This window comes from Gymnoscopelus microlampas (assembly GCF_963454915.1).
Source record: "Gymnoscopelus microlampas genome assembly, chromosome: 16".
NCBI lineage: Eukaryota > Metazoa > Chordata > Actinopteri > Myctophiformes > Myctophidae > Gymnoscopelus > Gymnoscopelus microlampas.
Genome location: NC_139953.1, coordinates 14,759,197 through 14,775,842, shown reverse-complemented (window position 1 = coordinate 14,775,842; position 16,646 = coordinate 14,759,197). Strand labels below are relative to the sequence as shown.

At 40.6% G+C, this 16,646-nt stretch overlaps 3 protein-coding genes across 4 annotated transcripts in view; 1 reads left to right on the top strand and 2 right to left on the bottom strand.

Moving 5' to 3' along the window:
* phip (PHIP subunit of CUL4-Ring ligase complex) overlaps positions 1 to 16,646 on the bottom strand; it is a 144,554-nt gene that overhangs the window by 64,111 nt on the left and 63,797 nt on the right. The gene's annotated exons all lie outside the window — the stretch shown is intronic.
* Positions 1,296 to 5,519, top strand: irak1bp1 (interleukin-1 receptor-associated kinase 1 binding protein 1). Its single transcript, XM_084083139.1, has 4 exons — positions 1,296 to 1,582; positions 2,232 to 2,313; positions 2,469 to 2,599; positions 3,085 to 5,519. The coding sequence occupies exons 1-4, from the start codon at positions 1,311 to 1,313 to the stop codon at positions 3,353 to 3,355; spliced, it is 756 nt and encodes a 251-aa protein (XP_083939265.1). The 5' UTR covers positions 1,296 to 1,310; the 3' UTR covers positions 3,356 to 5,519.
* On the bottom strand, positions 4,073 to 16,241 carry LOC311063617 (uncharacterized protein). 2 transcript variants are annotated; one of them, XM_084083138.1, is made up of 7 exons: positions 15,967 to 16,241; positions 15,267 to 15,431; positions 13,571 to 13,663; positions 13,071 to 13,162; positions 11,229 to 11,389; positions 7,566 to 7,682; positions 4,073 to 6,143 (listed from the first exon to the last, which is right to left on the bottom strand). In XM_084083138.1, exons 2-7 carry the CDS (start codon positions 15,389 to 15,391, stop codon positions 6,024 to 6,026), a joined length of 708 nt encoding a protein of 235 aa, XP_083939264.1. In that variant the 5' UTR covers positions 15,392 to 15,431; positions 15,967 to 16,241; the 3' UTR covers positions 4,073 to 6,023. The 2 variants fall into 2 exon arrangements, with proteins under 2 accessions (XP_083939264.1, XP_083939263.1); XM_084083137.1 differs by having other exon boundaries at positions 4,073 to 6,139.

Here is a 16,646-nt window from a genome sequence, read left to right as displayed (position 1 = left end):
CATTCATAGAGCATCAAATGAGTTAGGCTCACAATATCTACTTGCTTTGGCTTTCCTCCCCATCGTCAAGGTCACAACGTTAAAATGGGCCTATCTCATTTTTTTTATTAGAATATAATAGGTATAATAATGATAAATAATCAATTGTAATATAAAATACAATTAGAAATCATCTTCTGTAGGATAGCCATTGAAGACGCTCTCAATAGCCTACTTTTTGATATGCTTATAACCAGATAAATCATCATAGCCTAATGTAATACATAAATAATGTTTCTAAAGACGACCATCTAGACTTGGTAGAAAACATTATTTAGCTAAAGTCCAGTTGAGTGTCTCACAGACAGCCTAACAAAGCCTGTCTGTTTATCTCAGTGGTCAGCATCAACTCATTAAAGTGCTTTGTCTGCCACCTACAGACCAAACCTTAGAATGACTGAACACAGGATAATTCTCCCTGTCACAGAGGGTAGCAGTGGTTGTCAAATTGGGGTCCGGGGACCCCCATGCATGGGTCCTTGAAGGGGTTCCCCAGCTAAATTACTTAATATACAGTATAGCATAAAGATGACTTGAACCACTTGAACCCTATTTTATACTAAGTGGCTATATATGACAAAAAGAAGAAAAATAAACACATTGAACTTTGAATTATGGCAACAACAAAAAAGGACTCTTGGGTTGCTTCCCTGCCTAAAATCGTTAGCCTCACAGCATAATTGCCTAATATGCTAATATTTGGGGCAAATTGTGATTACACTACTCTAAGCCTAACACTGCTGATTCACCCTGCCTTATTGCCTATGTCCTCAGCCTATCAGAATGCTTTTACATTCCAAAATCACTAGCTGCCTATTATCTCTTTGAATTAGGCAGATATAAATAAATAAAGGCAGATAAATATGAGTTAGGCAAAATTCGTGTTTTCCCCTCATAATTGCCTAAGTCAAAAGATGACTTAGGCAGTTAAGTGATTTGAATTCCTTCTTTTCTGAAAACCTTAAAATGTAGACTATGAGGCTAACGAAATAGGGTAGCCTATTAGGGAACAGCGAACCTTATGCGTTAGCCTTCTGGTATCAAATGTTTATTTCTTATTTTCAAACAATTCCTATAACCTATAGCTCGTCTGATCCGTCCTTAAAATGCCCTTTTAGGGGAATAATATCCTCTTGCCTGCCATCTACTGACCAACGCAGGCGGACATTCAATGTTGTAGTCCTTTCAACGGACATGCCAACATATCCCACAATGCAACCGTTTTATTATTACCATAGCAGCGAAAGGTAGCTTTATGCCGCGGCGCAGCCATGGATCGCCCTACTCGAGTGTTCGGTGCTGTAGCTGTACCTTCTTCTGCTGCTCGGGATGTGATCTATAACAACAAAGAGGTGGACGTGGAAGTGACCACACAGCACACGGCTCAGCGGCAGCGGGAGGTTCATGTGTCTGGAACAGCAGAGATCTGTTGTCCGGCAGACCGAGGATCTGTACGGATTACACTGAGCAACAGCAAGGAATCTGTGAATGACGTCACCAACAGCATCTCTCGGCGGATCGATTATATTTTACAAACACTCAGGTGAGGAACTCAAAAGTAGTTATTAGCTGCTATACTACTGGTACCAACTAAGTAACAGTAAGCTATTAGCAGTTAGCACCAGTAGTCTACTCCTACTAATTTCTATTAGTAGGAGTATTAATAGCCCAGGGGTAGGCAACCATAGGCACGGGTGCCAAGTTGCCAACATTGGCACAGGGAAGGGTGATCACTGGCAGACTGGCATAAGTGTGAGAGATGATATAAAAATATTTAAAAAAATAATAATTATATAAAATAAATGAAATGAATTAATAAATGAATTCCCTTCACATATTTGTCCTGCACAAAAAATCTACATTCATTCAAACTCCTAACTCTGACTGGGGAGGGTGTCTGGGAGATAGGTGGGTTATTGCTCTAGTTTAATGATCATTACAATGTCCTGTGAAAGAAAATATTAAAAAATAATACAAAATAATAAAAGTTGTGATGTATATAGACAATGAAAATCAGTTTAAAATATTTTATTTTTATGTGGTGTCACAATTAAACTTCAATGTTAAATTGTTTATGCCCAAGATACACACACATAATGTAGGATATATATATATATATATATATATATATATATATATATATATATAATTTTACCATTATGTGTAACTAACTTTTGCCATTATAATTTAAGAAAACACGAGGTGAAGGATGAGGACATCTCAGTGAGGCGGCATCTCCACAGAGAAGATGATCTTTACCACATGGATGCAGAGGTAGAAGATGACTATTGATCCATGGTGTCATCTGTGTGTGACTTTGCATATATGTCCGAGAGAAAGAGATGGAGTCAAGTAATTTATATTTTACAAATGTGAAGTAGTTCCAATCTGTGTTGCATTTCAAAGAAAGAATTCCTTTGTTCTTACAGGTCACAGCCAGTTTCTCAGACCAGGAGAAGATGGAGAAAGTGTGCTATGTTCTGTTGGAGAAACTGGACAAGAGTGTCTTTGTGGGACAACCACACTTCTACCATTCTGCAGAGTGCCTGAGTCAACTGAGGTGTGTGTACACCTGTGTTGACAGACATACTGCGACATGAAAGCTTAGTTAACAACACTGCAGAGCTCAAGTCAAGACCCTGATGCCAGATAAGAGTGTGGAGGGCAGCGATTCAGGAGTCCCGAGTTGGTGTTGGCTAGACCGCACTCTCGCTTCGTACACCTTTGCATTTGCAAAGAAATAAATCCTGGCCAACAAATATGCAACAGTAGTTACCATTGTAATACCACACTTAACTCATAACTGACTGCATCACATTTACAATTTATTGTGTTATTGTAAACAGTGTTGATTACCAGCTGATAGCTACACGTTCCGTTATAATTCTTGTACAGTTGCAATTACTTTCAGCTACAAGTCTTCAGAGTGCAGTCACAAAAATAGTAAGATTGCGCAGTAAGAAGTACATGCAATTTTGTCCTCTTATCTTATGGCCTCATGTCTACATTTCCCTCCCTTCTTTCTGTTAATCATTGCACTTCCAGGACACGTGCCTGTGTGACTGCGGTTGAAAACGCCCAGCAGAAGGCCAGCGAGGTGTGTCACCTGTTGAGACAGAGCCTAGGTCCCCCTTTACAGCTCAGAGAGGAGGAGACCAAGGAGTGGAAGAGTGAGGAGGAGGAAGAGGAGAGAGACAGAAATTTGGGAGGTGCCACCCAGGCACGAACCCCCCGCAGACCCACTGTCACTATCTTCTCCCGTGTGTCTGCAACCTTCAGCCTCCGACCCAGAGACAGACGAGCAGAGAAATTCTAAACATACACACGTACTTCCACCACAATGTAATTTACTTACCAAAACCTCTTGTATTTTAATAAAGCTTTATTGTACAAATCTATTTGTATCTAATGACGTTCTTACATTTGTCAACTTGGAACAAACTTTGCATGTAGATGATTTTCAGAGCTATATGCTTACTAACAGGAACAGACCGCTGTCAGTACGTTATAGACTCAGCTCAGCCATATGGCATACAAAAAACAATTTTCCAGTAATTGTTTTATATTATGCGTATGTCTACGTTTTGTCAAGTCATTAATAGTTATCAAACATGCCTGAATAACTTATGTTGCCTAAGCATTATCACTTGGTCAACATTTTCTCCCAGCAGCAAACAAGGTAATAAGGTGGGATGATACTTTTATAGACAGAGTGCTTATCAGGAGATGGCACTCATTAGATGTCTCAGCCAATCAAAACGTGACATCGGAACTAATTGGTATACATTAGTTGCATTAAAACACAACGATGATAAAGGAACAATAATCAAGCAAGTTTATCTGCAATTAGATTTTCATGCCATGCTGAAATTAATGGAATCCAATGGCTCACTCAAAAACCAAGCAACATTTCGTTTGGAAAATCTTCAGCAGTAATTTCAAGGCAATGTCAATGACATGCCAGCCTACCAGTATCGCCCTAAAGCTGACTCACATACCGCTTTCCTCTTTACAAAATCAACAATGGAATGAATCTAGAACAAGCATAAAATATCTTTAATAACTCCTTCAAATGTACAGTAGGTTCACATTACAAACACTGTACATTTAACCACTCATGGTAATGGCAACTGGACAGGCTAGTACCAGAATTCAGTAAGAAACTGAATTTAATACTCGTACAGCAGAATTACTCCTTCACATAATTGCAGAGATCCAATGGACTCAAATTCTCAGATATCCCAGCCACACAGAGAAAACCTCCTTCACAGTGAGGACTAGCGAGGAGGGGTTTCAACAACTTTTGTGTCTCAGGTTGAGCATGATGAATAAGAGCTTAGTACATTATTTAAATGCAACATTGCCAGTTCCATTTAGCAGCAGCAATAGTGCGGCATGAGCTTAACCCATTAGAAACCGGGAAAGCATCAGTGTAATTTTAGATTTTTGCGTTGGCTATTAAAAGATAGCAGATATACAGCTTAAGGCATTTGTAGAATCGGCCTCAGGTCTTAACTCTTAATGGGCTAAAGTCGCACTGTGTAACATTCATTTGAGTAGTCTTTTTGGCCATGCCTCCCGTAGCTCTATTGTCATTACATCGTGTACGGAATATGGAAGCACAGCTGTAAAAGGAATGCTGTAGCGTCGGTAGCGCCCTGTATGATATTCTGGAACGCAACAAGTTGTCATAAACTGTATTTAGCAACTAAAATACATAAATAAATACATTTCCGGTGCCTAGATAATTTCTGAATAAAAAGTGATTAATAGTGTTTAGAGAAGTTGTCAAAAACACATTTATGTGGAATGTTATTGTGATAACAGTAAATTAGTAGTTATTTTTGAATAATCTTTCAAAGTTGAATTGAAGTTGCACAGTATGACTTTAAATTACTCCAAATATAAAAAAGGGGTGTGCAAATCAGAACAGAAACAATTATATCAATTAAAATAGCTCCCCGTACTCTGTAAAAAACATATCTCTGAGATTTAGAAAATTAAAGGAAAAACCTAAATAAATGAGTGGAGAAACATAAGGAATTCCGATGCTTATACAGGTGCACTGCATGATGCGATTACACAATGAACATCCTATGCTATGGTCTGTGGCATGTATAAAGATTCTGTTGAGGCCCAGTTGACATAGATTTTGGATCAAGATGGCAAGAGGAAAGTGACTATGAAAGACTGTTATTGGGGCAAGGATAGCAGGAGCCTCTGTCACACAGACGGCTGTCAACATGCCCCATTTGAGGGAAGGGAGACTGCAAATCAATACAAAGTTATTCTGAGTCACCTTTATCCTCCGAAGAAACATTTATATCCTGAGTATGTTCGAAATAATCATCAGAAGAGAAAATTATATCGGCAAGGCACACTGAAGCTAATACCTTACTAATACACTTTATATACGTTGTTTTTTTCCTTTAATGTGTCACCAGTATGTATATGATAACATATGATAATTAATCCTTATACGCGTATGTAGAAGGTGTAAAAAAAAAGGCACAAAGATGTGATCCTCCTATTGCACTCATCTGCATGTTTTGACATACAAGCGTTTGAGCGTGCATGACTACTCTAGCGCGCACACACACACACACACACACACACACACACACACACACACACACACAAACAGTAGCAGCAGTAGTCAAATCTACTTTGGTGGTTTTGCATATTGTTTCTGTCCACATGCACAGGTGCACAGAGCACACACGTGCACATATCATCATGTCGGGCAGAAACCTTGCATCTCCATATTTCAACTTTTTATGTTTTTGTTGTAATAACATAGTGCATCGTAGTAAAAGTAGTGAAAATAGCCAATGTGATGTTGTGAGCTACTTTTGAAAATAAATATTCTATGTCAATTTAGTTTCTACCCGACAACTCCATCCACACATATAATCATATACATGTACCAAACTCGTTCATATGTGTGCACACACACTCGCACACGCACACGCACACACACACACTCAGTGGACCCAGTCATCATCCTCCTCGTCCTGGGGGAAGATGTCTCGGAGCCAGGGCTGCATGACAAAGCGCTCTCCATCAAAGTGTGTGAAATACTCCTCCAACATGGGAATGTCTGGCTGGAAATATCCAACATAGGACCACTTTAACCACTGTGAACCTGCTGTCCCTAGTCTGTGTTATAGGCGAACATTTCCAAATGATTAAATAATATATATATTAAATATATAATTAATAATAAAATAAAATAAGAAATAGCAGATTTGCAAGCACACAATGCATAGTTATGCAGTGTGTTGTGAGCTTGTAGATGGTCCATTTGCATTATTTGTGAAATAGGGCTTAAGTGGTCACTTACTGAAAGCATGTTTATTTGGGGATAAAATTGCTGTTGCCAATTAGATTTTTCTGCAGTTTCATAAGGTTAGGTTTAGACATGTACAGTATCTGTTAGGTTAGAAGTTAGGGTAAAGGCCCTTACACACCATTAAAGCAATAAAGGATTAAAGCAAAAACAAATCTTGTGACTGAAAAGGTCACTTTATGGAAATCAGATACTTATGGAAATAACAAAAACTATGGAGTTTGCATAAAAGATAATTTCACCCACTGATTTACACCTATAAACCTATGATGTGACAATAAAGTTGATTATCTCTGATTCGTGAAACAGCAGCGAGAAAGGAGCCCCTGACACTAGCGCTGTGTTTCCTAGACAATTTGTAGGCATTACATTGTGTGTATCTATGTTCTTGCTGTTCTACATAAAGTCAACCAGTTGAAGAAATTGCAGATAGAGGCTTTAACCTTTGCTTTTCATGAAACATCAGAGATCATTAGGGTTTTATGGAAGATGCTTCTGAACATGTATTCTATTGCTAGTTTGAAATTTCTAATATTATTTGACATATAATTTGTTAATCCTATAACAATGACTGAAATCAGTCATGGTGACTGAGACCTTTAATCGGGTCTAATTGTTGTGTGATTAGTTATCAAATATTACGCAGAAATAAAGCGACGTATCACCGCACTGAGAATCAACCTGGACATCAACCTGTATGAATGAGGGATCAATCTGAATAGCTTTAATGCAAAATTACACCAGTGAATATTTCACATAGTGTGTGTGTGTGTGTGTGTGTGTGTGTGTGTGTGTGTGTGTGTGTGTGTGTGTGTGTGTGTGTGTGTGTGTGTGTGTGTGTGTGTGTGTGAACTAAGGCCTTAAGTGTTGAAGTTATGGTAAGAGTTAGGTTTAGGCATGCATCTGTTGGGGTCAAGATAAGGCTTACGGTTAGAGTGGATATGGTTAAGGTTAGAGTAAGGGGATATGATGTCAATGCAACGTCCTCAAAGGATTGTAAAACTAGAGTGGGTACACATTTTTGGAACAGATTCCAATATTAGAACCAATACTTAAATAAGGGCACATTCTAGAATTGTTATTATTCAAATGGGGATAGCGAAAGCGATACAAGTGTTTTCTTAAAAGCCTTCTCTCATTGCACTGAGCTAGTTTAGGTGTACAGTACCGTACTGACCTTCATCCCAGTGATACGCTCCAGTTGTGTTTGGGGGAGGTAGGCCACGCGTACAGAGGACGACCCAGGACCACTGAACAGAACCTTGTAGTGAGGCGTGTTCTCCGCTTTGCTCTCCTGCACAAAGAAACACAAACACACACACACATCAGGGAAGTGGCTTGTTTGTCCACACCCATCATATGACTTAACATGCCAGCACAGGATTATGAGTTAGTGACTTGAGATTGTTGAGAATAAGTATGGAGTATAAAACTATTTAATCCTCAGATAATTTGTTTGGGTGGTAGTATGCAGCCAGCTTTAGTCTCAGTCATTTGTCTCTGTAGACAAGGGAGAGAATAGGTGATCTATATATATAAGATCTAATGGAATTTCAAGGACATCAATCTGAATATGTAGAGCTAGCCCTTTAACCCTGGAAGCTTCTGTGTGCCTCCAATAGAACTGATTTATATCCACCAAGTATAAATCATGTCTTAATCCACAAGGGAGAGTGTGAGAGATTTTGCATCTGCTTTTCACACACACACACACACACACACACACACACACACACACACACACACACACACACGGTCTCGACTCTCCAGCAACATTTCCTCTACTTCCTTAACTTGCAATTCTCCACTAAGCCACCAGATGCCCTCAAACGGACTCAATTCAATTTTATTAAACTGTCTTTACTGTCCCTCCCATCTACAAACTTGCTTCCACTCTTATCATCAGTCCTACAGTCACCTATAATCTTTATTGTATTTATATGTGTACCGAAACAGATCAGAACAACGAGCTGCAGTGGGTGATCACATGACTTCATTCCTCACAAGAAGCTGTGCACAGACTTTATAATCAGAGACGATATGAAACCGAGACAGCCCAACTTAGTTAGTTCTTGTATCAGTACCTCACCCCTTTGGGAGACCCGCAGCTGTTCTAAACCTATTAAAACGACATCTGTCAGACAGACAAATCAGGAGAAATTTAGCTTTGTTTCAGCAACACACTCGCAAGATCTGGCATCACAGATCACAGGACGTTTCTGAGATGTGACGACTCGGGCCCAATAGGCTCTGTGCATAACTGTAGTCCCGGGTTTCTAGAAGGTGGCATACCCCTTTCCTGTTCCAGTTCAGTTTCCCATTGCTTCATTTGATCAGCTCAGCAGCAGATTTGAAACACATAGGACACCCTCATATGTGTTTCCCGTTCAAATCTACAGCCAATTAAACAAAACTGTAGGGTAATTAAATGGAACAGGGAAGGGGTATGCCACTTTTTTAAAACCCAGGACTACAGTTATGCACAGAGACAATTCCAATGACTCCATTAATGCCTTAGGGCACGGTCGCACACACGCTTCAGAAGCATCAGCGACAGTGTCCACTTCCATTCTATGGGAGCAAGGGGGTGGAGCGTCCGGTTGTGGCGTTTTGACTTGTCACTTTCAACACTGGTAAACTTTAAACTTTGACTGGGCATCAACCAATAGGAAAAAAGTGCTGGCATTTCATCTGTAGTTTTCTTTCAGTAAGCCAATCACTCCAACATAAGTCAAACAAACTACACAAAAGAAAACTGGCACTGCCTACTACAACCTGCAAGAAAATATGGGAAAATACATCTGACGCCTCAGCATGCATTGGCTACAATGACTCTTATGCAGATGACGTCACTTGTAAGTGCCTGAGTGTGAGAGGATGCGAGGACTCAAAAAAGTATTAATAGGAATGGGACAGCACTTGAAGGAGTCCTTCATTCATGACCCTTTCCACATCTTTTCTCCTTAATTACTCCTCCTTAATTAAACTAGTCAGTTCTTTAGTTCAGGTTATCATGTTCATTTTAATTTGTGTTTAGTTTAGGTTTTGTAAATTATCCTTTTTCAAATTTGTCATTTCCTCATTTTGTTTTTAATCCGGAAAGGGACCATGAAGAGATCTCTCAAGCCCTCATGCACGTGGCAATTTAACAGAGGGACAGCCATAAATCCTTTTGGACTTCACATGAACGCGCCGTAAGCGAGTCCATAAGCGCCCAGTCACATGGGCTTCATACGAGTCATAGCCAGCACGAGCCAAGACTTCAGGCGCGTTCATTTCCCATGTTGTCTTGCGGGCTGTGGCCAGTGCCAGCAGGAGTGCAGGTTTTCCGGTGTGTAGTTAGTTTGACTGACATTGGTGTGCTGGCTCACTGAAACAAAACTACAAATGGCTGTCAAGAAGGATCAATGCATGGTGGTTCGGTCCCATTGGTTGGCTACCGGTCAAGGTTCACCAATGTTGAACCCCATGCATTGGACTTCACACGGTTCAGCACGCCACAGCGGGACGCTCCGCCTCTTTTCTTACATATAATGGAAGTGAACGGGGAAGCTGCCGTGTCTGAAGCGCCATGTGTGACTGGGCCCTAAAGGTGGACATTGGGCCAAACTGTAATCACATACAGTAGGGTGACAGTGACCATTTAGGAGAACTAGACTGAGGTGTATATTGTTTCATACCATTGGCGAGGCTTGGAATGACCCATCTTCTCTATACTGTATCAAGTATTTTTTCCCTAATGTAAACCCCCTCACACACAAAGTGGAACTAGGGCAGCTGCTCCAATGAAGGCAGGTGCACAAGCACCGTCGGCTCCCATGTGAGCACATGCACCTCATTCCCTAATCTAGCCAGAGCCATATAAAGAGAGAGCCGTGCCAACGTTAAAGTCTTGCCGAGCAATGTGACCCATAGGCCACATGCGCTGCTAGTGTTTACTGCTAACTTCCAGGAACTATTAAGAGGCTCCATGATCTGGAAAAAAAGATCATGGAATGAAAGGAGTTGATACAACTCTCTCATGAGTCATTACATGGCTCTGGCCCACACCAGTTGCACCAGCTCACTGCTTCTGTTCCCTGCCAGTTCCCGGAGTGTCGATGTTACTTTGTGTTTCATGTCTTGACGGTCTAATCTCTGTATCGTTATTCAGCGTTTCTGGTTATGTGAATCCTAACTCAGCTGCTGCATTTATGTTTGCCGTTTCTGCTTACCTCAGTACCTTCTCCAGAACCTGTTCTGCCTGCCTCACCTGCCTGTTTGACATTTTCCTGTTTGGACTTTGGATTCCTGCCTATTCCTTTGAATTCATTAAATGTTGTAGGACTGGTTTTTAACCTCGTAACCCTATATACGTTGTTGACCAGGGACCCCCAGGGGTCTACACTTGGCCTCCTTGTTTACCCTCTACACCAAATCTCTTCACTCAAAATAGCAGATCTAAAAGCTCACAATACCTTGTCTTGCAAAGCAGTGTGAGCTTGTAAATCGGCTATTTTTGCCAAATATTCACCTATTATGACATGCTCAGAATGGGGACGCTAGTGTTCATGTGGTTAATAAATCCACTCAAGTGCACCTGCTCTGCCTCAGGCTGAATGTGGGCCTTTCAGTAGCTGTGACACACATTCTTTGGTAGCATCATGGAGTGCGTAGCATGTGCTACCGTCAGCTAGGACTATCATACATTTTATTTGTCAAAACTGAAGTGAAACTGAAACGAACCTTACTTTCATATTCACAAACCCATGTTTTGAGAAGTATACACTGGCTTTCACATGCCACTTACACAATGAATATGGACAACAACAGTAGCAAGTAGAACTTTTTAACTGCTAACCTCAGAGTCAGCATATACTTTGTTGATCCACCCTGGAGGTGCTCGGAGCTCGGGGTCCCAGCTCACCACCACCCCAACCAGGCTACGCTTCCTCTCCAGCACCACGTCCCCCACCCGCAGGAACACAAACGGGGGGCGGGGGCTACGCACCTCCTTGGAGGCTGGGGGACAAAATGTGAAAGCAAGTCAGGAGAGCTGAGGGGGTCTAATACGGATACCACAAGTATGCACTAGTCAAGTGTAATTTCCATTTTTGTTTACCATTTAAACCCTATACTTCATTGTATGACAAATAGCAAAAATTGCTCATCTACAAGCTCACAATGCATCGCATTGTGATGCATTGTGAGCTTGTAGACGTATTTTAGCCATTTTTGAAAAACTTCTAAATTTGCCATACAAGTGTTTTTTGGTTAAAAGGTTAAAAGCTCTATAATCTCATAGTAATCATTGCTCATTGCTATATGCTTTAGTGCAGTGGTAGGCAACAGGCCCAACAAAATATTGTGTAAATAATTTACATTAGCTGACTGACAGTCCAGGTAGAATATGGACAGCAATAGCTTTGAATTGATGAAATCAGGTATGATGAACAAATTGTTCTTTTTCCATTTGCCACTTTGAATGTTATGTCTTCACTGTCAACTTTCCTCTTGAGACTTTTGGATAAAAAAAAAACCTCTCACGTTTAAAAAACAAACCAAAGCGGTGTTTCACACATGCCTTAAATGATACATTGTTTCTCTCCGTTCTAAGAGACTTGTCTTGCTCAAGGACACTTCGACATTAACCCTGGGGGAGCCCGGGATCGAACTGGGAACCTTGCGGTTCGGCCGCTCTACCGGCCACTCTACCCCTGAGCAGTGGCGGCCTTTCCTATGTTTCACCCGTTTCAATTGAAACGGGCCCCCAACCTCAGGGCCCCCCCCCCCCAAAAAAAAAAAAAAAAAAAAAGTTTAATTTTTTTTTTTTTTTTTTTTTTTATATATTTTTTGACTCGCATCCCAGTCCGGGACCCGCCTCTGGCTGGCCGACGTCCAAGAATTTCATGCAAGAAGATGATGTAGATCTGATTGAATCAGGGCTCAGCTCAAGTGAATCATGTGAGTGAGTTGTTTTAGCTTTTTTTTTTTTTTTTTTTGGGGGGGGGGGGGTGCATATGGGGCCCCCATATGAGCTCTTGAAACGGGCCCCCAGATCATTAAGGCCGCCCCTGCCCCTGAGCCACTGCCGCCCATTTACACTTGTTTATCCTGTATGAGTTCTCTCTCCTGATTGGATACAATTGGTCTCCTGACCTGAAAATGTATTTTCTGTTTACTAGAGCTGGAAAGACAGGGAGAACCCTTTTACAGAACAAACACTCTTCTAGCAGTGGGACCGTGGACCGTTTTTGTTAACAATTTAAATATATCTAACCTACAGTCCCATAAACTGTAGTTAAGACATACAGTAGATAGTATTGGCTTTGGATTGATGAAATCGGGTAGGATGAACACATAGTATTTCCATTCTTTGAATAATATGTTTGACTGTCAGCTTTCCTCTTTAGACTTTTGGATGAAAAAAAAAAACAGTTTCACATGCCTTAAATCAGCCATTAATTGTGTTTCCTAATGGCTTAGAAAAACATTGGCCCGAGGCCAAACTTACTTGCTGACCCCTGCTATATAACAATAATTGCTGTTAGAATATAGAGCTATTTAACACTTAAGTTAACAAAATAAAAATTCCCGTACTGCACCTGGATACGATAATGGATTTACAAACGTATTCTTAGCTTCGTTATGAATATTTCCCTCGACCCAAAAGTGCCAAACATGTCAGTATGTAGACACATACCTCCAAAGTATCCCTGAGCGTTGTCATAAAGCATGACCTCTAATGCAGCTGACTCAGATGTCACGTCTTCCTCTGCAAAACCAACCAGCGACCTACAGAGAAAATAATATTGTCACTCGGTTTGTGTACAGTATATCGTTGCTGAAACCTCTTATCTCCATGTTCTCCATACCCGACAGACGATATCACAGAGTGCATGTTGTATCGTCATGTTCTGCTAATACCATTTTGTCTTAAATATTCCAAAATCTGTCTTAGTTTTCTAGTACTGTCATGCCACAAAATCTCAGGCCTACAAATCATGTTGTAGCCCAAATATTTAGTTTTGTTGAAGCTGAGAACGTTTTAGCATTCCACTTTCCATTTCTTGATATATATTATTTTTAAGTGTGTATTTAAATGCATGATGCAGTTAAAAAATAAATATCAGCCCCTCTACACAAAATAAGTAACAAAATCTCAATCCATGCTACAAATGAATTGAAAACATTTTCACTCACTTGATGTTAGACATCTGCTGCGAAATCCACTCGTTCAATTCTGTAGTGGAACCCTCTACAAACGACCTCCACTCCTTCCAAATCCTCAGCAACCTGAAAATCAAAGTTTATTTATATAGCACAAGAGCAAATAAAACAAAACAGGCAAACAGAGCAGAAGAAAACAAATTAAAACAAAGAAAATAATTGAAGGAAGGCAAGCAAATTAAACAGATCACAACAAAAAATGGAACAAAAACAGCATATCAAAGCATCAAGGTATACATGGCAGGAGACAAAATGGGTCTTTAATAGAGATTTAAACAACCCCAAGGGCTGAGCAGAGCAAATGTGAAGAGGGAGGATATTCCACAATCTGGGGCAGGCTACGGCCCCAGAACTTTTCAATATTCTTGAAAAGTTAAAGCATACTTAGATAAGGCATATTGATTGCCGTGGGTAAATTCTGGTGTTGTAGCAGCAGCAGTAAGTGTGAAACACAGGATAGTAGGGCTGGGCAACTAACTGAAAATATATCGTAAACGATATTTAGAACCTCTAAATGACCCTAATCTTCCTCTTGAAGGTTAATTGAATACAAATGTATTGATAATCGACTAAATCGATTAGTGTGATTAACCAATTAAGCCTCGTATTATACTTTGTTGTACAATGGTGGCGTGCAAAGGTAGCGAGCCCGTAATATTAACAGTGAACTATGAGGGCAGTACAAAAAAGAACTGTATAAAAAGGCAAAAAATATTAAAATAATCATGATACTGATTTGAAGTCATGTTGCCCAGCCCTTGATAGCTAGATAAGAGTAGAGAGAAGATAAAGAATAAATGAATAAATAAGGCAGTCTGCCATTAGTGTGTGAATGTGTGTGTGAATAGGTGAATGTAATGCACATTGTAAAGCGCTTTGGAGAAAGGCTAAGGCTAATAAATAAATTATTGTCGCTCGTCGTCACTGTAGATGAGGGAAACCTCTTAAATATCCAAATAAAGGTTTACTTTGAAATGAAATATATATATATATATAAATTAACCATTTACCATTTACTAGACAGATGGGCTGGGTCTGATGTATATTCTATAAATAAATATAAGTATAAATGTGCAATGTATCACAGTGAATAGGCTATATACATGAATGTACATCTCAGCCAATACCAACAATAAGCCCCTCCGACCTACTTACATCGAACACCAAGGAATATATGAAAGAATATTAAGTATGTACAATCAATAGTGAATGAGACATTATGTACAGAGGCTGTCAGCTGGGTATTTGGATAAATAGGTACACTACTATCAACAGTGAATATAAGACTGATATACAGTATTATAGCCAGCCTTCAACAGTGGGTATCTGGATTATGTGCAGTCTGTCATCAAGGAATAATGCGTATATAAATAGTCCATCAACAATGAATGTATAGTTATCCTTAATATGCATCTGTCATGGTTCAGTGTGTACAGTACATCCCAGTAGTCCACATGCAAGTGTGCCAGAGATCCCAAACACAGAACATTTACATAGCCTAGTGCCTAACCTCATAATAGCCTACACCCTATGTATTTTGTTTCTAAGATAAACAGCGAAAACATCAAATCTACTAGATAATGAAATATGAAAGCCAATTTTACATCGAGGTGCCCAGATGTCCCTTTAGTGCCCGCAGCCCACCTATCATCCCACTGTACAACCGTACCGCGTGGTGGCGTGGTACCGCTCCGTCGTGGTGGGTCCGGTCCACTTGGAGATGAAGTACTGAGCAGGAACCGCAGAGAGGAGCAGCAGCACCTGGAGCACCGTGGTCACCGTGAGCTGAGGCATCACTGCTTCTGGGGGGGCTGTCACCTACACGGCGGACCCCCTGGCCAATGGAAACAAGGATGGCTCAGTGTGGAAGTGGAAGCAAGGGACATTCAAAGTGGGGTCCAGGCAGGCAGAGGCAGGGACCCTCAGGGTTCAAATGGACCCTTTAAAAGTCTGTAACTCTGAGAGTGTACACATGGAACCAAATGGACCCTTTGCCAGTCTGTAACTCTGAGAGTATACACATGGAACCAAATGGACCATTTGGTTCCATTTGTATACTCAGAGTTATGAGAGTCCTTGAAATAAGAAAAGTTTGAGAACCACTGTGGGCTAATCAATCCTATGATAGGATTGATTAGCCCACTGTGGTTCTCAGGATACTTGTCACGCTGACGTGTGGTATAATATAAAACACACCTGCTTGTAACAGCTTTAGCTATAATGTCACTTTATTGGCAACAGGTGCTTCAAAAACCTTGTCACCGACCGTGCGTCGTTGAAAACCACATAACATACGACATGAGTTGTAGGCTACAGTATCTTCTTCTATATTCAACAACGTGATTTATTCACTCAATTGTTATCCTTACCTTGAATGATTCAATCAGATTATCAAAACTTTAAGAACTTAATTCGGTCAACTATCTGCCGCGCATTGTGCCTGAGGAGCTGATCCTCAGTCCTGTGCTGTGTGTGCACCTGTGTAGGACGGAGACAACTTCAGACAAGTGACGTGGTTTCACTTTGGTTCGGAATCGGTTGGTTGTTTGTATTTACATAAAAACGCGTACTGAACGTGGCACCTGTGTATTTACATCCTATATTAAAATTGCCGAACTATCGTGTCCGTCCAATCGTTGCAGCCCACGAGAAAGCACCGGACCTGTCGCGCGTCGCCACGTCAGGAGCCGTGGTGCCGTTCACGGATGTCGTCTCCCATCGCAGAGTTTTGGGGGATGGATGCAGTGGCGCTTTGCCACCACAAGATGGCAACCTAGTCCCTTAAAACGAGAGGCCAGTTCACTTTTTCCCCCCTGCAAGGTTCAGTTGACATAATATTATGTTTAGTTTACTGTATTAGCAGAAAGTGCTTTTAAGTAAACTTTTTGACTTAGGCAGAAATTGTTTTTGAATGTAACAAGCATTCTGATAACGATAACTGGCAGAGAACGATGGCAATGAGGCGGGGTGAATCAGCAGTGTTAGGAGAGTAGAGTTAGGCAGATATAAATAAAGGAAGATAAATATGAGTTTTTTTTTCTCATGATTG